General features: G+C 38.1%; 1 protein-coding gene across 1 annotated transcript; it reads left to right on the top strand.

Annotated features, from left to right (window-relative positions):
* The first annotated feature begins 1,931 nt into the window (after positions 1 to 1,931).
* ANP32E (acidic nuclear phosphoprotein 32 family member E) lies at positions 1,932 to 21,873 on the top strand. The gene is made up of 7 exons (XM_006134666.4): positions 1,932 to 2,118; positions 7,574 to 7,723; positions 9,682 to 9,804; positions 11,502 to 11,667; positions 14,010 to 14,167; positions 16,452 to 16,503; positions 18,674 to 21,873. The coding sequence occupies exons 1-7, from the start codon at positions 2,065 to 2,067 to the stop codon at positions 18,739 to 18,741; spliced, it is 771 nt and encodes a 256-aa protein (XP_006134728.1). The 5' UTR covers positions 1,932 to 2,064; the 3' UTR covers positions 18,742 to 21,873.
* The last annotated feature ends 11 nt before the right edge of the window (positions 21,874 to 21,884 follow it).

Raw genomic sequence — 21,884 nt, 5'->3', positions numbered from 1 at the left:
TTTCCTGTGCCTAGTGCGGAGATCGTGGACGAGGTCCACGATGTCCGCACTAGCCCAGGAAGGTGCCCGCCTCTTACGGTCCCGGGCAAGCTCCCGGGAGCCGCCAGCCTGGTCTCGGGAAGAGGGGGTGGGCTGGGGGACTTCGGGTGGGTGGCTCTGTGCCGTGCCAGGTGCAGGGTCTGCTGGCTGGGTGCTGGCAGGCTTGCACCTGGCACGGGCACCGTAGACAGCCCGTGCCCCTTTAAGGGGTCCGGGGCCGGGAGGGGGGCATAGAGTTTCCCTGGTGTTGGCCAGAGTGGCCACCAGGGAAACCTGGGGAGGGCTAGCCTCCCACTAGTTCGAATTAAGGGGCTACACACCCCTTAATTCGAACTAGTAAGTTCGAACTAGGCTTAATCCTCGTAAAATGAGGTTTTGCTAGTTCGAACTAAGCGCTCCGCTAGTTCGATTTAAATTCGAACTAGCGGAGTGCTGGTGTAGTGCCTATGAATGTTAGTTCGAACTAACGTCCGTTAGTTCGAACTAACATTGTAGTGTAGACATACCCCAGGTGAGGTAGAGACTAGCCCTGCAGTGCATAGTTTGTATTGAAAAAGTTGTTGTGGCTCCCATAAACCCCAGCACAATAGCACTGGAGGCAAAGGTTTATACTCACCCCTATGCCCTCTCTAGAGCCCCTCCCCTTAGTGTAATCACATGTAGAGGGAAAGTGCCTGCTGTGCCTACTCCTGTTTCTTCCACACAATCCTCCTAGGAGGATAACTTATGAAATGAGAAGTGCCAGTAGAAGTGTTTAGCCAGGTCAGCCCTAAAAATTAAGAACTAGCTGGGCAGCTGGCCAAAGAGCACCTTCTTTAGTTCACTTCCCTCTGCCTCCCACACCTGCACCCCTCTCCTGAAGCTGCTCCCTTCACCACTGCAACTTCCCAGTGGGGAAACTGATGATCTGATCTGAAGTCATGGTCCAGACTGAAGTGCCTGTTGTCGATGGTCGTGATCCCCCCCATAAGCTCCCTAGGAGAATAACTTGTGAAGTCTTCTCAGCCCAGCAAGCCCTGGCTTAGCACTAAAACTTGGCAGCCTGCTGGAGAGCACCTGCAGCCCCCTGCACTCCTCATCCCTGCACTCCCTCTCCTGCAGCAAGAAACTGACAAAGTCACAGAGCAAAGTGTCTGCTGTCGTTGCTCCTAGCTCCACCACACAGACCCCCTAGAAGCCCAGAGGGGAGGTGTCCTGGGATTCCCCTCGTGATTCCACAGGTAGAACAGATTCTCCCTCTCTTGCATTATCTTATCTCAACTATTCATCACTCAGCTTCAGTGACAACTTTGAAACTGGGCAATGCATAGAGATAAAGATAATACCCTACAGTGTGTTCTGGGGAGGGACTGTGAGCAATTAAAAACGCTAGAAAAAAGCCAGAGGAACTCATTCTCATCATCTGGCATTTTCTTCTCCCCATCTCAATATTGCAGAACACAGCAGGAAGCTTGGAGACTGACAATTTAAAAAACAAGGAGGCAAAGGGAAAGAAAGGCTCCCTCCTCCACTAGTCCAAGTCTATGGTTTTAGACTGCAGTGAAAACCATAGCAAGAATAAGGGCAGTATTGTACTTGTTCTGACGACTGTTATAAAATAAAGATTGATGTTTACAATAACAACATGGTTGATACATACATTTATTTTATTAAGCCACAGGACACACGCGCGCACACAAACACAAATGCTCCTTCTAAGACTGAGCACAGTGAGACGAGCACAGTGAGAAGGCTGCTTCCGGCTTGATGCGGATGCGGATGCAGATGTACATAAAAGGTGGAGAGCGGATTCCGGATCGGATACATGCTGTTTTTAGCCGATGTGGATCGGATGCAGACCCACATTTTTATATCCACACAGAGCTCTAGCCATTGAGGAGGCAGGAGCTGCGTGTGTGTACCAGGGGAGGGGGTGGGGCTGCTGCCTGAGGAGTTCGAACCCTAACTCCTGTCTCCATTTGCAGCGGCGTCGGCCCGGCGGCGCTTCCCTCCCTCACGGCGCGGGGGCCTCAGGGAGGGGAGGAGATGGAGATGAAGAAGCGCATTACGCTGGAGTTGAGGAATCGGGCCCCAGAGAAGGTATGGGGATGTGACGCCCCCCTACTGTTCCCCATCGCTGAACAGCTGATACCTCGCGGGGTGGGGGGGTAGCCGCCACGTGGGGCTGGACACCTCTGCGCTGCGAGGCCGCTGCACTCCTCCACCCGGTTTCCCTCTGCCCTTACGTTTCCAAAGGTTCCTCGGGAGGCAGCTTGTGTACCGCGCAATCCCTGACGGTTCCCCCGCGATGTGTCTCCATAGCCCGCTTCGCCTCTCCCCAGCACCCTTATTCTGTTGGCTGGGTGTCCAGCCCTGACTCAGCGGGCATGACACCGGACAAGTGGGGCAGCCAGTGCCTGGGACTGGCCCCTTGTCTCGGGCGATGGGCATGATTTGAGAGGTTCCGCAGTGTGACCCAAGAGCAGTAATTTACCTCCCTCCCTTCCTCTGGCAGCCCCTTCCTGATCCACAGCTTCAGGGTTGCCCCCATTTGGAGGGTTCCCTTCTTAGACTTTTGTCCCTAATTCTTGATTGAATTTAAAGGATGTTTCCCCTGTTTGGTGTGGATGTTGGATTTAGAGTGAAAACTTCTATCTCCTTTCCCCGCCTTCTGAGCTAACTTAACTCTTGTATACTGGAAATCTGGGTCACCCACCATGCTTCAACATCAGTAGGTCGGGGGGAGGGGGATTTTTGTACGAGACTTCAAGCTGCAGCTGCTTTTTGAGCTGACGAATACATGGGAATCCTTAACTTTTATAATCCCTCTTCTCGTTGCCATCGGTGGCGTGCTTTCTTATTTATTTTTAACTTCTACTACGTGGATATTGTAAACAGGTCATAGTTGCACCGAATCCATTTTAGAACTATCTGGGTACATGACTTTGATTTCTTGCAGTCCTTTTCCAGCAATCTACGAGAAGCAGGCAATTTTTATAAAATGTCTTTGTAAAATGATTTTCCTCTTTCTTTCTCTGCTGACATTTAGAGCTGTTTATTTTGAATTACATCATATTTGTTCTCTTCTTTCTCCGTCTCACCCCTTCCTTCCCTGAGTTTTCAGCTCTGCCCAGAAAGCGCATGCTGGGGTAATGGCACCCTTCTCTCTTTTCCTTGAAACCCATACTGCTTGTAACCAGCCTTCCTAATGGCTAAAGGCAGATAAGGCGATTGCTGTTAGGTCCTTTTCAGTCATCAGAGACAAGATAGGCTTTTCGTGTGTACCTCCACCCACCAAGCCATAAGGTTCGGTTTTGCGAGGTCATGTACAACAGGATTCGCTTCTCTATGCCCGCCATGCGGCTAGTCAGGTAGCTCTACTAACTCTGTGATGAGGGAGTGGAGGTGTACAGTACTGCAGAGAACACCAGCCCCTACTGCTCAAACTTAACTTCAAAACAAAAGTCCGGGAGAAATGGAGCCTGCTTACATTGAAACTTTTTATTTCTTTTATAGTGAAGTAGGATGAAAGTCTGAAGTGCATTGCAATGTGCAGATTACATGTAAAATACTTTTCTTAATATTGTATTTAGTCTTCAGACAGATACAAGCAATTCTACTCATAATGAATCTCCTTAAATTGGGAAGCCCAGGTCATGTGCTTACATTGTAAAACTCAAGTATATATAGACAAGCGTGCTCTTACTCACATGAGTAACTCAAATTAATCACAATTAAATTAATTGTGATTACAGTTTTATTCACAATGTTAAACAATACCAACTGAATTTTATTAAATATATTTGGATGTTTTTTCACATTTTCAAATATATTGATTTCAATTATAATATAGAATACAAAGTGTATAGTGCTAACTTCGTATTTTTACTACAAATATTTGTACTGTAAAACTGATAAATAGCATTTCTGAATTCAACCCATGTAAGTATTATAGTGCAGTCTGATTACCATGAAAATGCAATTTAGAAATACAGATTTTTTTTTTTACATAACGGCACTACAAAATAAACAAAAGGAAAACTAGAGCCTAAGAGTCCACTCATTCCTACCTCTTAGGCAGTCAACTGCTAAGGCAAACAAGTTTGTTTTCATTTCCAGGTAATAAAATTGCTTTTTATTTACAATATCTGAAAGTGAGAACAGGCATTTGCACAGCACTGATATTGCCAACATTACAAAGTATTTACATGCCAGATATGCTAAACGTTCATATGCCCCTTCATGCTTCAGTCATCATTCCAGAGGACATGCTTCAATATGGATGATGCTCATTTAAAAATGTTAATTAAAAGTTTGGCTTTTGGGGAGTGAATTGTATGTCTCCTGATGTTTTACTCACATTCTGCCTTAAATTTCATGTTATAGCAGTCTCAATGATGAACCAACACATGTTGTTCATTTTAAGAACATCTTTGCAGATTTGACAAAACACAAAGTACCAGTGTAAGATTTGTAAAGATAGCTACAGCACTTGACCCATGTTTAAAAATCTGAAGTGCCTTCCAAAATCTGAGAGGGACAAGATGTGGAACATGATGGACAAGAAGCAATGGGCTTAAATTGCAAGGGAGGTTTAGGCTGGACATTAGAAAAACTTACTGACTGTCAGGGCGGTTAAACACTAGAATAAATTGCCTAGAGGGGTTAGTGGAATCTCCATCATTGGAGATATTTAAGAGCAAGTTAGACAGACACTTGTCAGGGATTATCTAAACCAGGGATACTCAACATGTGGCCCGTGGATCCACATGTGGCCCATTTGTTTGCGGCCCACAGTGCGGTTTGAGATTATGCAGGGCTCAACACGTGGGATCCTTTGAACATGGCCTCACGAGGCATCTCCCAGGCGGGGTGAGCACTGAAAAATGGAAGACGGGCTGGCTGGAACAGATAGGTATAGGGTGTCAGCGTTTCTAGTCCCCAGGGAGGAGGTGCCGGAGTGCTGTGTGAAAGAAGCTATTTGCATATATTTACATATATGCTTGCATTTATGTGCAACCACACTTAAGTTGCGGCCCTTGGCATGTACTGTGTGTATCATTGTGGCCCCCGCGGCTTCCAAAGTTGATCTAGACAGTAGCCCTGATCTAGACAGTGCTTGGTCCTGCCATGGGGGCAGGTGACGGGACTTGATGACCTCTTGAGGTCCTCTTCAGTTCAAGGATTCTATGATTCTGTGTTCTCAGAAGTCTTAAAAGAGCAACACTCCTATGTGAAAATTACAGACCCCAAATCACCAACAAAGACAATCAACCGTTTGCTGGTTTCATCTGATTCAGATGATGAAAATGAACATGTGTCTGTCCACACACTGCTTTGGATTGTTATTGAGCAAAACTTGTGATCAGCATGGACATGTCCTCTGAATGATGGTTGAAGCATGAAGGGACATATGAATCTTTAGCATATCAAGCATAAATATCTTGTGATGCCTACTACAACAGTGCCACTCCTTTTCTCACTTTAGGGGACATCATAAGCAAAAAGCAGGCAGAGTTATCTCCCATAAATGTAAACAAATTTGTTTGTGTGAGAATTAGCTGCATAAGATGTAGGACTGAGTGGACTTGTAGGCTCTAAGGTTTTCCTTTTGTTTTATTTTTGAATGCAATTTTTTGTAAATAATTCTACATTTATAACTCATAATAAAGAGATTGCACAACTATACTTGTATTTTTCAATTAAGCTAATACTATTTATTTTTACGGTGCAAATAATTGTAATCAAAATAATAGTGATCACTATGCACTTCGTAATCCGTGTTTGTTATTGAAATCAATATACTTAATGTAGATAGACATTCACAAATATTTAAATGGTGTTCTATTGTTTAACAACGTGATTAACCATGATTGATTTTAATTGCTTTGAAAGCCCTAGTTCCTATCAGATTGTCTGATGACACTTACAAAAACAAGGTATTTAGCAGAAGTTTAAGACATCAGACGATCACACTCATTCATATATATTTTGTGTTCTATGTTGGGAAGGATTTTTAGGAGAGTAAGGTGGTTCAGTTAATTTCCTATAGTAATTTCATTTACTGCTTTGCCAGCTGCATGGAGAGCAGGCTGATCAACTGTAGCTTTCGCTTCCCTGATGTTAAACTCAGATAAAAAATGACTTGTAGCTCCAGCAGATGTTTTTGCTTTTAGGTCAGTAAGAATGCTATCGATCAGTATGTCTAGGTGTCCCCAAGAGTTAAAGTCCAGATAGGTTCATATCAGGCAGTGTTGTTACTTAATGCCAGGCTGCGAGATTGACCTGATTTACAAGGAATCAAGGAAAAGTTCATAAAAACAATTAGTTGAATAAACAGTACATAGCTTGATAGATTCTGGTCCAAATATTTTGAAAAGCCTAAATATGCATTTAGATTAGTATAGGTTAAATGCTTAAGAGACTGGAATAGTCCCAACAGAGTAGTTCTAGTGTATTATAAAATTTACTTGTTTTACTTTTTAAAGAAAAATCCTCTACAAATTTCATTTAAAAGAATGTTGAGGCTGTAACTTTAACAAAAATTAAAGCAAAGAGAAGACAACACATGTACATTGCTTTCTCTCTGTAGTGGTGTGAAATAAGGATCTACATTTTGTTTTTCTGATCTGTCTTATCCACCAAAATGACCAAGAAGTTGTCAGTCAACAAGTGTGATGTTCTCTAGAACCACTCTTACTTCAAAGCTCAACTTCATATACTAATATTGGGCTGGCTCTTTTTTTTTTCAACTAGAACATTTAAAATGTCATGCCCATGCTTGTTATAACCCATGAGAGGATATACAAAACAGTAAATGGTCTAAAGAAAGTTAATTAGGCAATCCTATGTATCCTTTCTCATGGTTTAAGACATTCTGTAAAATAGAGTAACATATTTAAAACACATAGAAGGAAATATTTTATAGTGTCATGAGCTTTCATGGGCAAAACCCACTTCCTCAGATGAGTGGAGAAAGAGACAGTGAAGCTTTTAGTAGGATATGCAAAAGGATTAGGTTATTTTATGGGCAATGAGAATATCCAGTTAAACTGGTAGAATTAAAAAAATGTGGGGATATTAAACCCTCATGCTAAGCTAACCACTTAAGAGATGGGTTTAAGGAAGAAATTTCCTTTGTTGGCATATCATTCCTTAATTATCCAGCATACATGGGATTCTTTGTATCTTCTGATGTATCTGAAACAGGGTACTTTATTTGATGGATCATTTATCTGATCTATTTTTCTATTCATATAAAGGCCTACATGCATCATTGTGGTTATGGCTTTGGAGAACATATTTCTGACCACTGACATGCTAAATTTTGCCTCTTTCTCTAGTGCTGCAAATATAGATATACTATATAGATATACTACTAAATATAGATATACTACTTTTTTCATAGGCTGGCATTGTTAATTGTGGTGACAATAGGATTCTGATAACTTGAGTTTTTGCCTAATGTTTTACTCTTCAAGTCATTGGTTTAGATAGTTTAGTGTGCTTAATGGTCTTCATTAACCTGAAGATGGGTTTTACATTCTTTTTGAAGGTGACAGAGTTGGTGCTTGATAACTGTCGATCCAGCAATGGTGAAATTGAAGGCCTGAATGAGTCATTTAAAGAACTAGAGTTTCTCAGTATGGCCAATGTAGAACTAACATCATTGGCCCGACTCCCCACCTTAGCTAAGCTCCGAAAGGTATGTATTTCTATATTACAACAGCAAGCTCTTTTGCCAAACATCTTTGGTTAACACAGCTTCTTGTACACTTTCAGTATTCACAATCACATTTGCATTGATTGAAATGTCTTAGTAGAATAAGTTTGCAGGGCTGTGAAATGATGTCAATCTAAACTTAAGATTTAAAATTGGTGTAGGTAATGTTTAAATGATTTTTGTCCATAAACTCCTGGAACAATAAGGGCCCTATCTATTCAGCACTAGAAATACTGGTAGATACCAAGGATGCCAGAGCAAGGTCCCTGATTCTGCAAAGGATCCTCCGAGAAGTCAGTCGTTATAGATCAAGGTTTAAAATTTAAAATGATAGCCATCATAGTATTAGCCCTTTCACTGATGCTATGGCTTTAATTAATGATTTAATCAATAAAATACATCAGTACTTTTTATATGAGGTAATAAATGTGTGTATCTTTCATATGCACCACCAACTTAAAAATGAGATCTAAAAAAACATGAACTTCATTGCTTCTAATTAGAAATTACCCTTTATAATTTCTGTAAACTTTAAAGTAATCTTTCAAAATAGAGATTAACAATTCAAATACTGATTAAGACACATAGCTAGTACTGATTAATGTCTGAGGCAGTGATCAGAAGTTGAATATTACTTCTTACTTCTACGATTAAGTTAAAGATATTTCATGCAATTGAACGGAAAGATAGAGAGGGGGCTGGGGATGATGTATTAGGTGAAAACCCAGCTCTAGTGGATGAAACTCTGGCTGCACTGGAGTAACTGAGAGTTTCAGCTGTGATTAATGGAACCAAGATTTTGCTCCATTATACCTAAATAAAACCTGTGCAAGGATCTAACTTCAGGTTTCACATTTTGCTTAAAACCTGAGACCCCAATCCTGAAATACTTAAGCACATGATAAGCAGTAGGAGTTCAGCACTAAGAGCATGTCTACACTGCAGCGTTATTTCAGAATAACTGACGTTATTTCGAAATAACATAGTGCGTGTCTATACAGCAAGCCAGTATTTCAAAATAATTTTGAGATGGAGGATTTCTTACTTCGACTCCTATCACTCTCATATCACGAGGAATAAGGGAAGTCGAAAGAAAAATGTTCTTCCTTTGAGTTCTTGCTGCGTAGACAGCACCAATAGCTGAATTAAGCTATTTTGACTTTAACTATGCAATTGACGTAGCTGAGGTTTCGTATCTTAATTCAACTTTTGGCCTGCAGTGTAGATGTGCCCATGGAAATTAGTTATTTCAAAATAATAAGTCCTGAAATGACTTTTTGAAATAGCGTGTCCACACTTCAGGGAAGTCTCAAAATTAGTCCAAGGCAGTCAGTCTCCCTTAATGTGGACACACTACCTCAATTTAAAACCCAACCCCAGGAAGCACTGGGGAGTAATTACTTTGAATGACTCTGGGGAGTAGTTATTTTGAAATATCAGCAGTGAAGTGTCCACACTATCGTTATTAGGAAATAACTATTTTGAAATAAGTGTTATTCCTTGTGGAAAGCAGCAGTTATTATTTCGAAATAACCAGACCGTTTTTTGAAATAGCTCCCTAGTGTAGACCAGGGCTAACTGTGAATAGTCTAGATGCAGTCAATGGGATCACACAAACTTAAAAGTGAAGCTCATACCAAAGTTTTTTCAGTTTGGGGAGCCAAATAATGAAACTGTTAAATGAATTATCTGGACTGAGCACATTGTAAAGTGCTATGGAAATAAGTCATATGTTAGTCTTTAGAGATAAGTGCACATATCAATATAGGTTCCTTTGTTTTTAAGTAAACTTTATTTATGTAAGTAGTCTGAAGTTTTTATGGGTTATACAGCAAGTCAAGTGGTCTGGTGATGCATTTATTGTTATAATAAAAAACAGGTTCTTAATTTCTATAGAAGTGAAACCAATGGTCTGATTATCCAATTTTTGTGTATAATAGTTGGAATTGAGTGACAACATCATTTCAGGAGGATTGGAAGTCCTGGCAGAAAAGTGTCCGAATCTCACATACCTAAATCTAAGTGGCAACAAAATCAAAGATCTTAGCACTGTGGAAGCTCTTGTAAGTATAAAATAGTTTTTTTAAAAAAAAACTATAAACCATTGTGAAATCTCTACATTAAAAAAATAAATGATCAAAGGCAAAACATATATTTTGGAGAGTTTGTCTATCTGTGAGTCTATGTGTCTGTTCAAGAACTACTCCTAAATGGTAAGGACGAGGACCACCAAACTCGGCATACAGCTTCCTCTTATCACAACTTAAAGCAAGGTCAGGGTTTGATTGTGCCATGAAAATGGGATGTGCCCAGAATGGGTCGTCTTCATTTAAAACCAGACAAAAGAAAAGACAGAATCATCAGGCAAGTGAAAACGGTTGGCTGGGAGTGCCACTCCACCCCCAGCCAGGACTGCCCCGTCCCTAAGCCTCCACCCCTGGCATCCTTTAGGGAGGACGGAGGGCTGAAGCTCTCCTCCCCTCTTAATTTGTATGGGAACGTTGATGGCTGTTCCCTTTCATCAGGGAATGAGGGGAAAGTGAACAGTTTGCTGCATTCCTCACTCTGGCTGGGAAGCACGGGGCAGATAAACCTGGACCTGCCCCACCTGGGGGTCACGTACCACTCTCCCAGCTGTGCCTGCTGGAGCTGTAGAGGCCAAGGAGAGACGCTTCTTGACTCCAAGATGCTGTTGTGAGAGGTAGTTCTCTCTCCCCAGGGCAGCTTGCATACTGAACCCCTCATGCTCAGCCTAAAGCAACATTTTAAATGAAGCATGCATATTTTCATTTTATTTTCCAAAAAACAAAAATTGAATTAAGAACCCAAGTAATGCCAGGTAAATCTTCTAGTAATATTATAAGTGACCTCAACAGTATTGGTTATATGTGGCTGACAACAAGAATGCCTTATAGATAAGTGCAGTAAATGGGATTTAAGATAATGTTACACAGATCAATAAAATATGAAATAATAATACACCGAGTGGTTTAGCTGCCTATATATAGATTAAACAAAACTGAAAGGCATCCAAAGAGCAAAATATTGTTTACTTTTTCCATACTTCAGGTTTTTTGCCAATTCAAGTAACACTGATGTTTTCTTTCTAGATTTGTCAGTATCCCAATCAATCCTGTATTGATTAACTCCATTGTAGTAATTCATCATTCCATAGTTCAGTCAAGATATTACTTGAAAATTTACCATTGTTCTTCATTAGCAGGGCCATATACCAGATCGGAGGCCTTGCTTCCTTTTGAGCTCATAGGAGAAATAGTTTGATTAGCACGTAAGGACTGCCTTGTGTGAACAATTAGTTTTGTATTTGTGTAGTCTTCCCTCAGTTTAAGTTGAAGAAATAAATCTTAAGGCATAAGCTCCACAGTCTAGGTCCAGTTCTGTTTTCTGCCCTCACAAGGCCACCTCCTGAATAATTTCACTCTTCTGGTAGAACATAGCTGTTACAAAAAATTATGAATGCGGAGGGACAGGTAATATTTCAGTGACCTTTGGGGGAGAGTCTTTAGTTATCAGAACAGAAATCTTGTACTGAAGTCTGTGTATAAATGAGAATCAGTGCAGAGAGTGGAGAACCAAGATGGAAAGTACAAAGTAAATTGTATAGCTAAAGACACAACCTGTTATGTTTATGCTAAAACTTACAATTTGACAGATGACAGTACAGTAGTTCAAGGTTCCAAGTGTTTACTGTGTGTTAACCGAAAGAAAAAGATTAGTACTCTTAATTCTTCGTTTTCAGCAAAATCTTAAAAATTTGAAGAGTCTCGACTTATTCAACTGTGAGATCACAAACCTGGAAGATTACAGAGAAAGCGTTTTTGAGCTGCTTCATCAAATCACATATCTAGATGGATTTGATCAGGAAGATAATGAGGCACCTGACTCAGAAGAGGAGGAAGATGAAGGTAATATTTCTAAACATGCTATAGCTACTAAATTAAAATATATTTTACATTATCGAGATATTAAGTTGGGGCTAGAGTGACTCTCCACTGCAGTAGTGCAATATCATAAATTAAATTTTTGAAGTGCAGAACAGTAGCATTCACCCATTCAGTTGATGCTTATGCTAAATTATAGGAAAAACAAGTAATAAGTAAGCAAGCCAGTAGTAATCTATTTTGTTAATGAAAGCTTTTTAGGGGAGGGTTTTTTCACTTCATATCTGATCTGTGTGGAAACTATAATTCTATTTCCGAAATCATATTTGAATCACAGTAGCGGAAGTAAACAGACAAGAGATCTGTAGCAAAGCAGGCACAGGTTGAAACTCTCTGGTCTAGCAACATCCATGGTCCAGCATGATTTTAGTTATCTGGATGTTCACTTATCATGGGTGTGGCTAAGTTTCCTGTTGTCCCATAAAATTTGATTATAGCCACCAGTCCTGGCTCTTGGTGTTCTGTGCTGTTATTTAGCTCTAATGCACCACTAAATGTCTTCTGAGAGCCCAGTAAGCACTGGAAGTGTTGGTAATGCTGCTAGACAATATTGACCTCTTGTGGTCCAGCAAATTCTCTGGTTCAGCTCCAGTCAGGTCCTAAGTGTGCCAGACTAGAAAGGTTCAACCTATATCAGAGTCCCCTTGTGACCTCAAGCGTCAGTTTTCATTATTGGTAAAATAGGGATACTACTTTCTTCATTGCTATTGAGGGCTAACTCATTGAGGGTTGAAATTAGATGAAAGACTCTGTAAAAGTCCAAAGTTCTTAAAATTTCTACATTGATTTCATTAGAAAGATGGCAGGCCTTTCTTTAAAGAAAGGATTATTTTAAACGCTTATGTAAATATTGTTAGCTTTACTAGTGATCATGGTTGGAAGAGTTACGAAATATATCAGAAATGTTTGTTTCACACAGTGCTGCCCACAAGTGTCTCCATGCTATTCTGATTAATTGTCCTATGGCTTTAAATGAGGTCTGTCCTCACACTTAAATCTGAGTTGTGTCCTTTTAAGTGAATTTCACCGAAGAGAAGCTAAATGTGTCAAATGCTCTATTTTGAAAGTATAAACATATAAGTCAACTTAACAGTACCTGAAAATCTCTTAAAGGGCAGGAACCTGAAATGTAGTGAATTTTTAAAAAAGTTTTACATAAGAATGGCCATACTGGGTCAGACCAAAGGTCCATCCAATGCCAGGTGCCCTAGAGGGAATGAACCGAACAGATATTGATCAAGTGATCTCTCTCCTGCCATCTGTCTCCACCCTCTGACAAACAGAGGCTAGAGACACCATTCCTTACGCATCCTGGCTAATAGCCATTTTTACCTATTATTACCACAATCTGAAATTTAGTGAATTTTTAAAAAAGTTTTAAAAGAGTAATTTCAGATACGGAACCCATTTCAGTTCCCTCTGCCAGCCTTTGTGGTTCACACTTCTATTTATCTATTTTTAAAATGTCTTTCCTGACCCTGCATAAAAAGCCCCATACAAAACTGCCTATATGAGAGAAATTGTCAAATTGGTGATGTGCAGTATGGGAGGTCTAGATTGGATATTAGGAAAGACTATTTCACTAGGAGGGTGGTGAAGCATTGGAATGGGTTGCCTAGGGAGCTGGTGGAATTTCCATCTTTAGAGGGTTTAAGGCCAGGCCTGGCTGGAATGATTTAAGTTGAGATTGGTCCTGCTTTGAGCAGGGAGTTGAACTAGATGACTTCCTGAGGTCTCTTCCAACCCATGATCTTCTGATTCTTCTATATGATGCTACAAATATACAAAATAAAAATGAGAACTCTTTTCTAATCTTTGTTGTTATAACTGTAGGGCTATGTCTACATTGTGCTCTCTTGCACAAGAACATATGCAAATGAGGCACGGCGATGAATACTGCCGCGCCTCATTTGCATATGTTCTTGTACAAGAGAGCGTGATGTAGACGTAGCCTAGGTGTTTCCTGGAACTAATAGAAAGTAAAATTCAGTCGAGTATTATGTTAAAATGGCTGTCGTTTTAAATTTTAAACCTTGATCTATAGTGACAGTGATTTCTCCGATGATCCCTTGGAGAATCAGGGACCTTGCCCTGGCACCCTTGGTATCTAAATTCTTGTTTAGTTACGTATTTATACATTTAAAGTCTTCACATATTTTAATTAATCTCTCTTGTCCATTTTTAAAAACTTCAGGAGAAAACCTTGTAACTGAGTTGACTTAGATTTTTAGGAATCTTCTAAAATGAGTTTATAAATAAACCATTAAGTTTTAGGGAATTATATGGAAATAGCTCCTTTCTTTCAGAAGGAGATGAGGATGACGATGAAGATGAGGATGAAGCTGGTCCACCAGGAGAGTATGAAGAGGATGATGATGAAGATGATGGAGGTTCAGATTTGGGAGAGGGTGAAGAAGAGGAGGAGGAAGTGGGTCTTTCATATCTGATGAAAGAGGAAATTCAGGTAAATTTATACCTTTTCAGCTTCTAAGTACAAGAAGTTTTAATTTCACAAACTCTTTCTGGGGTTTGGGATTTTCATGAGGCTATATGCCTAAACAAAGATGCATTATATTAATTTGTAGAAAATTATTCTTATAAATTCTAGTATTGTATGTAAAGTAACATACCACTTTAGATTTTGATCATAAAGTTCTCTCTCCGAAGTACTTAGGCAAAACTTCTGCTCACCTATCAGCTAAATATATCTCTGCATTTCACTTCAGCACATGGCTTTGATTTTTCTAATCTTCTATCCCCCATCTACAGTGAAAAATGTCTGCATTTTCTGTAAGCTAAAAAAAAGTGTTGAAATTGTACACTACTACTAACTAAATTGTCAGAGTATTTTTTGGAGTAAGGTACATAACTAATTTTTATTATAGACAAAATGAAGAAACTATCCTTGTTCTCAATTAGGTAATCTACAGTACTAACAATAATAGTCAATGCTATTTTATGAGTCATGTTTAAAATTAAATAAGGGGGGAAATCAAGCTTTTTGGTGGGTATTTTATCTCCCTGGTTCACCTATAACTCCTCTCAGCACTTCGGCAAAGCTAGCATCAAAATCATCACCTTTATATCAAGGATCTTAGTGAGCTTTACAAACATTCATTAACACAAGCTTAATGAGAAAGGCAGGTAAGCACCTCCATTTTACATGTGTGAATTGAGCACAGGAAAATGTGAGGTGACCTAATCATGACTACATGAATCAGTGGCAGTTAGAAATAAAACACACCAGCCCTGATTTTTACTTCTTATCACTGACAACTAGACACTTTTTTTGAATAGAGGAAGTATGCTTTTATTTCTGTATAGCAGTAGTTCATACTCTTGTAACACCTTCTGCACCACATTTAGAAGCAAAAGTATTTGGGATACCATCTTCATAACTTTTCAGTATAGTTGTAACAGAGCATTTAATATTCTTCAAACCAACCTACATTCCACATGACTGCTGTGTGTGTACCACAATGTGAGTAACACTGTGGAACTTAATTTGGTGGTCTTCATGTAATGACTTACAGCCATAAAATGAAGGTTTCAGAACTAAAACTTGATTTGAGGAATTGAATAATCTTGGGAATTTCCTCAGGAGAATGGACAAAAATGGGTTTGGAAAAGAGAACATATTCTTCAATATTAAAATCTTCAGTGAGTTAGTAGTTTCTCTATACAGTTGCTTTTGGGAGACAAGAAATTACAGCATGCATAAAAAGGGCTTTAGAGGAACTGGAAACTATGGTAGCACAATAGAGCGGGATAGTGAGGATGTTTTTTTATTTTCTGCCGATAAGGTGGCCTATATTGAGCATGTGTTCAGGAGGTCCAAGACTGTCAGATTTGTTCATATTTTGGAAAATGCAAATAAGGGCTAGAATTAGCCAAATTATATGCCATTTAAACCAGACTTTGAGATAAATAGCCTAATTCAAAACTTCCCTTATAAATTGAGCAAAAACGTCTCTTAAATTTGTGCTTAAGACAAAATTATAGATACAAACTTTAACTGTAATGCCTTCAGATTTGTACCAGATGGTATAACAAATTAATGTGTTTAATATTAGCAGTTATTGCTTTAGAGAATAAGGTTCAGTTTTTCATTGACTCTTGCTGTACATCTACTGTTGCAGTCTTCTCCACATATTTTCACAATCCTCTATTTCTGTATTTCAAAAAGTCTGTTGTGTACTGTCTTGCTCTTTTTTAATGTGTCATTTTGTTAAGTTCCTAGTAGTATCAGAAAGGATTAATGAGTGGAAAGCAACAAGAAGCTCACACTACAGGCCAAATTCTTATTTTTATATATAAGTCGCCCTGGTATGCACCCATTCTGCACTAAAGTCGTTGACACTTGTAGGAACGGATGCGTTATAAGTCCTCCTATTCTCCACTCTTAAGTCACGCAAAATACCCACCCCCAAATTTGCACAAATAGAAGTCAGCCGTGGGAAAATAATTCCCCGCTTTAAGTTGTTTCACTATAAGTCCAAGTTTTTTGGAATGTATCTTGGACTTATAGCTAGGATGGCCTGTATCTGTGCAGCCCAATTTAGTGAAATATAGTGAAGAATTTAGTATCCTGTCTTCACACAGATGTCTAGTAACGAAGTAAATAAAGAATGTGATCGCTATACAGAATAAGTGCTTTTATTTGTTTTCTGTGAAATACAGATTGCTTAAACTAAATGTAGGTATACTGTAGTTTTTAAAAATCTGATTAAATATTGCTTATTATGAAGGATGAAGAAGATGATGATGACTATGTTGAAGAAAAAGGTGATGAGGAAGAAGGTAAGTTTCACAAAGCATGAAAATAGCATGTTTCAGAACCCTTCTGAATTGATTCTTTCAACTTCTGTAATTTAGAAGGTTGACATTAGCAGTCTGTTGGTATAAATTGTCTGTTTAGCTAGTCTCTTTGAAGGTATGTAAACACAAAGAAAGAGGGTATCCTGATATGGATTTATGAAACATTTCAAAAGTTAAATATTTAGATATTTAGCTGAGCAGCAATGCATTAATTCAAATGCTATCTCTTCTTATGTGGCTTAACTTAACACTTAACTTTTGAGTAAAAGTGAAAAAAAAATTTCTAAGCATTTTTATAGAAATATTTTAGCGCCCTTAATGAATAAGAGGAAATTTGCCAAGTAAAGGATTTACAGAAATTAATTTTCTAACGGCTATGTTGCATGAACTTTGTAAACTTCATTTAACATAGGTTTAAAAGATCTTTATTAATGCATCAGAAATGTCTGAATTTCCTAGTTAGGGTCTAAAAGCAGTACTTGCGTTCTTAGGACATCTGCAACAAAACATTTCAAGGTGGTGTCATTTAAGGGAAAAAAGGCCAATATCCCTTTTAAGCGCTGAATGTTTAAATTCATAGGTTGGATTTTCTTTCCCATCTAGTCTCTTTCAGTAGCTTCCTAGAGTTTAAGTGAAATTCCATGCATTACTGCCTTATGTGGTTCCTATAAAATTAGACAAAGGCTTGGAAATAGATGTCTGAGGGAAAAGAGACGTAAGTGTATTGCTAGTACTGAGGCATAGTGCAATGACATACTTTTATAGGGAAAGACTTTAAGAACTGTCCCTTGAGAATATTAAATTCTCTTTGCATGATATGAGTGGGATATTCTGTATATTCATGCATACAATAAGTATGAAAATAATCAAAAAGATAAATTAGGTAAGCCTTACACTTAATAGGCAAAGGCTAAAAACAATCTGCCAGTCAAAAGGCAAATAGACAGAAGTGTTGGCATTCCCTTCCCTCCCTTTAGATTGTTTAGATTTCAAGATCGTCAAGGCAGGGACCAGTCATTTCATAATTATAAAATGCCCGGTATGTTCTTAGATGCTAGATTAATAATTGTTCTGTAAGCGGCAGCAGTATAATCTCACCACACTGAAACAAATATCTACATACTGTGAGGGGTTGGGTACGTTACTTATGTGGGTCTGCCCATGCTCAGTAAGGACTAGCCAGATTTAGGGAGAGTTATGGGTTGAAAAGTGGTTTGTTGAGTTCCTGTATAGCCTTTTGAAGCCAATTTCTATATTAAACGTACCCAAATATTCCTGATTGCATTAACCAATCTCTTTGAAGATTTGTAATCTGGATTTTAAAATGACTGCTATAAACTATGTGGTGTCATACCCATGTTGGTCCTATGATATTAGAGAAAGGTAGATGAGGTAATATGTTTTTTTTTTAACCAACTTCTTTTGATGAAAGATGAGCTTTCAAGCTGACACGGAGCTCTTTTTCGGTTCTAAGAAACATACTCAGTATCATAGCTTAAATACAAGGTGGAACAGATTGGTATAAAGTAGGTAATGTATATCTGAAGGGAACATTCAAGGTGTTAATGGTCTGCTTACCGAGTCACTAAAGCACTCCGTGAGGATATTTAAATGGTCAGAAAATGATCACCTGACAATGTCAAATCTTAAATTTTTTAAATTGCATTTCATGATTTGGCCACAAGAGTGCACAGTAGGCCACTTGGATTAATTATTGCCATATTTTCTGTATGAAACAGTTGAAAATTAAGAAAAAGAGGCTAGTAAAAGCAAAATCAGGTTAAATGTGTTCTCTTTCCATTTGAAATCTCTGTATAATACGATTTATTGCATATATAATTTATAGTGCAGACACAAAAGGATTTTGAGAGACATCAGACTGAAGAATAACCTATTTACAGTATGAAATATAGAATGTTTAGATTGAGCATTCAGTTTAATGTAGTTTATTTGCATTAGTCAGAATAAATAAACGGGTTGTTTAAAAAAGATCCATCAGCAGCACAAAGAGAGGTATAGTAACAAGTGCATATAAGAAATAAAATAATTTGAAATAGTCTGCTAGTTTTTATAGGTAAGAGCACAACACATGTTAATTTCCTGATATTTAAATTTAGTGTAATAAAATATATACAAACTTCTTTTTCATCAGCAGAGGGAGTCCAAGGGGAGAAGAGGAAACGAGATCCTGAAGATGAGGGCGAGGAAGATGATGATTAAGTCACTATAGAATCAAATAGGACCAGACTCTTAAGTTACAGAATACGCAATAGTGATCATGCAGATCTGTATGTCTCCATGTACCATAGATGTCCTTACAGAAGATAACATGTTCACTTTTTATAGGAAAGGTGTGGTTTTACTATTTTTGCCCCTTTTATCATTCCAAATAAGATGTAATAGCCTGGTAGTGAACATATGTAGAAAAACCAGTTTCAACCCTATAATCACTGAACCCATTGTCAAGCTTTCTCCTAAAATTTTATTTGGACTTCTTTTGTTTTATACAAGTTTGCTGTGTTTGTCATTATTAGTCCACAATTAAAAAAGATAGACTTTTACATGGGTTTAGTATGACTAATTTCATTTAAGATTTTAAAGTTACATATAAATTAAAATCAAAGATGCTGTAAAGTGATAAAGTCAAGTCTATTTCAAGTGAAAAGTTGGTTATATCCAATTGATCTGACACGTGCAACTTGGAATCAACTTGATTATTTTCACTTTTTTAAAAAAGTAATCTGTGAATTATTTGGGGGGAAGATAAGCTTATGCCCTCTTTTATTATGTTGGTATTTAGGAGGAAGGTTTAAGTTTTAAGGCCTAGTTTCCATGTTTATTCTGAACATCAACTGTGTGCTTGGAGGACTTGCTGGATATGTCTGAAGATGTGTATTAGCTCTCATGCTTTAATTGAATTGGTGGAGATGTGGCATCCTTCTTTCTCCAAAATGTTTAGTCGCTGAATTAAAAAAGATATTTCAGACAAACTGAAAAACAATCCAAAGTTTTAAACAGGCTAACCAAAACTCCCTTTCCCTCTTATTTGCTCAACTTTCACTCACCTGGCTCTTGTTATATTGTCATGTATTAGTTCCCCAATGATCATAATCTTTGAGGTGAGACAGGACCTGCATTTCTAATGCAAAAACAAGCAGGTATCCCCATCAAACACACTTCTAAATTTTAAGGAAAAAGCCTTTATACATTTTATAAAGCAAAAAATGAGTGTGAGCTCAGTTCTCTCATCTTTGCAGGTGACTTTTTGAATTTTTGTATCTGGTTGTAGCTAGATCATTAAAGGCCCTATTTCAGCAGTAAATAGTTCTTATCTTTCTATCTTGAAAATCTGTAGGAATGTGTTCTACCACATGTATTCGGCTGCAAGTGCAGGAGACGTGCAAACCAGTCTTTTCTCTGGCAGACTGTTAATTGTGATTGGCAGATTTTAATAAATTCTGACCTAACAGACATTCTCACTTTCCATTTGAGCCAATGCAAAATATAAATTCAGACACACAGTGCTCCTCTTTTTGCAGTTGTAATTTAGATTTCAAACAAGGTATCTCAGTGCAACACTAACATTGTTTCAGATCCTCAACCAAATATCTCACACAGTTTTATTCAAGATACTCTATTTTTTTATTATATATCTTTCTTGGCTGACAGTAATTGTTTAAACTGGGGAAAGATATCAGGGGTATTTCCTGGACTTGTATAGTGGGGTCACCCATATATCACAGTTACTTGTAAATATTTAATAAGGCATTTCACACGCCAGCAAACTTTAAGGCCATGTCTACACTGTGAGTAAAGGGTGTGATTTCCAGCTTGTATACGCATACCTGTGTTAGCTATCATTGAGACAGCATGACTTTGAATAGTATTTTAAGCGTGGCTCAGCTGTGCTGAGTATGTACCCATAGGGCTAAATGAGTTTGTACTCAGCCTTGCTAAACCATACTGTTAACTCCCTGTGCTACCATGGCTGAATTACTGAGAATCACACTCCTAGCTTGCATAGGCAGAGCCTAAATGTGATACATGATTCCTAAATCAAGTTTAAGACAAACCGCATGAGAAAAGAAGTCCACAAAGCCCAATTTCTTGTTTTTTCCCTCAATAGAGCCTTAAATCATAGTCCATGTGGTTGTAAAGCTTAACCAACTTTTAAAAGCATTTGAATGGAATTTATAAGTCAGTTGGCAAAAGATCTGGAAAAAAATTAAATGGGTTAACATTTTAAATAGAGATCTGTAAAGATACTAGAAAAAGTATCTTTAAATGGATATCTGTAAAGATACTTGGCAAAACAACATTTGCAACCACAATCTATGTTCCCATGTTTGCTGTATGAATATTAAACGAATTTTAAAAAATTAGTTAAATGCACACCCTTTTCGTCATGGAGGCTCTGTGTTCAAAGCAGTTGCTTTGTATTTATCTTTACTATCTCAAAGTTTTCCCCATGTTTGTCTTTGAATGTTAACTTTTTTAGTCGAAGCAAATGCTAAAATCTTCCTATTTACAAATATGTACTTAAAAACCTCTCAATATAAAGACTATATTTAACTGTCTTGTACTGAGGCATACACAAATTGTATGAAATACAGAGTTAAACTGAAATTAAATTATTTAATGAGATTTTTGTTGGAAATTAGTGAAGCTATCAACAGTCTTGTTTCAATCAACAAGTCGGCATTAAATCATCCAATGTTATAAAGGTTAAACTATTTTTAATTGTCCAAAGACAATTAAAGACATAAAACATGCAGGTTAAATTTTTTTTCAAACAATTTACAATGTAGTGCATCAGCTGCTGGTGACAAGAGTCAGAGCCTCACATGCAACTCTGACTTTCTAAGTAACTTTGTCTTTTCCACAGTGTTACCATTTTAAATATAGTTCCACATTTGCCAGTCACCTTGACATGTAAACAAGATAGCATAGCTTTTTTTTTTAAGTTAACACATAGAGACATAGAGCCTCCAGATAATTTTTGAAACTTTTTTGCTTGGTGGGTGGTCTCTTCATGCAAATATGTAGGGGTGGGTTTTATATTTTGTAGAGGTTTTTGTCCTATTTTAATGCTCTTTGTATGGCAGTATGTATATAGTGTGTTCAGTTCCTTATCAAACCCCTTCCTTAAAAACTTTGAAGTACTGATTTTGTGCAACTGTGTTTTGAATAAAGCCATGACAGTGTTAAATAAAACAAAACAAAAAAATCCTGCAGCACTCTTCTTATGATTTTTAGTTGTAACAATGTTTCTGCCCCCATGTGTGCTGTAAAATTTTAAAGTTTTTCAAACTGAATTATTTCAAATAAATTGAAATGTATTGTTGTATTGGATTAATTTTCTA

Source organism: Pelodiscus sinensis, chromosome 24, assembly GCF_049634645.1.
Source record: "Pelodiscus sinensis isolate JC-2024 chromosome 24, ASM4963464v1, whole genome shotgun sequence".
NCBI lineage: Eukaryota > Metazoa > Chordata > Testudines > Trionychidae > Pelodiscus > Pelodiscus sinensis.
Note: the sequence above shows the minus strand (reverse complement) of the source record. Positions and strands in the feature narration are given on the sequence as shown.

What these genes read in the sequence shown, in the direction of transcription:
- ANP32E (XM_006134666.4), top strand. Translation starts at nt 2,065, where the DNA reads ATGGAGATGAAGAAGCGCATTACGCTGGAGTTGAGGAATCGGGCCCCA. An exon ending in CCTTAGCTAAGCTCCGAAAG is followed by an intron (nt 7,724 to 9,681) that starts GTATGTATTTCT and finishes TGTGTATAATAG; the next exon opens with TTGGAATTGAGTGACAACAT. An exon ending in TGATGAAAGAGGAAATTCAG is followed by an intron (nt 14,168 to 16,451) that starts GTAAATTTATAC and finishes CTTATTATGAAG; the next exon opens with GATGAAGAAGATGATGATGA.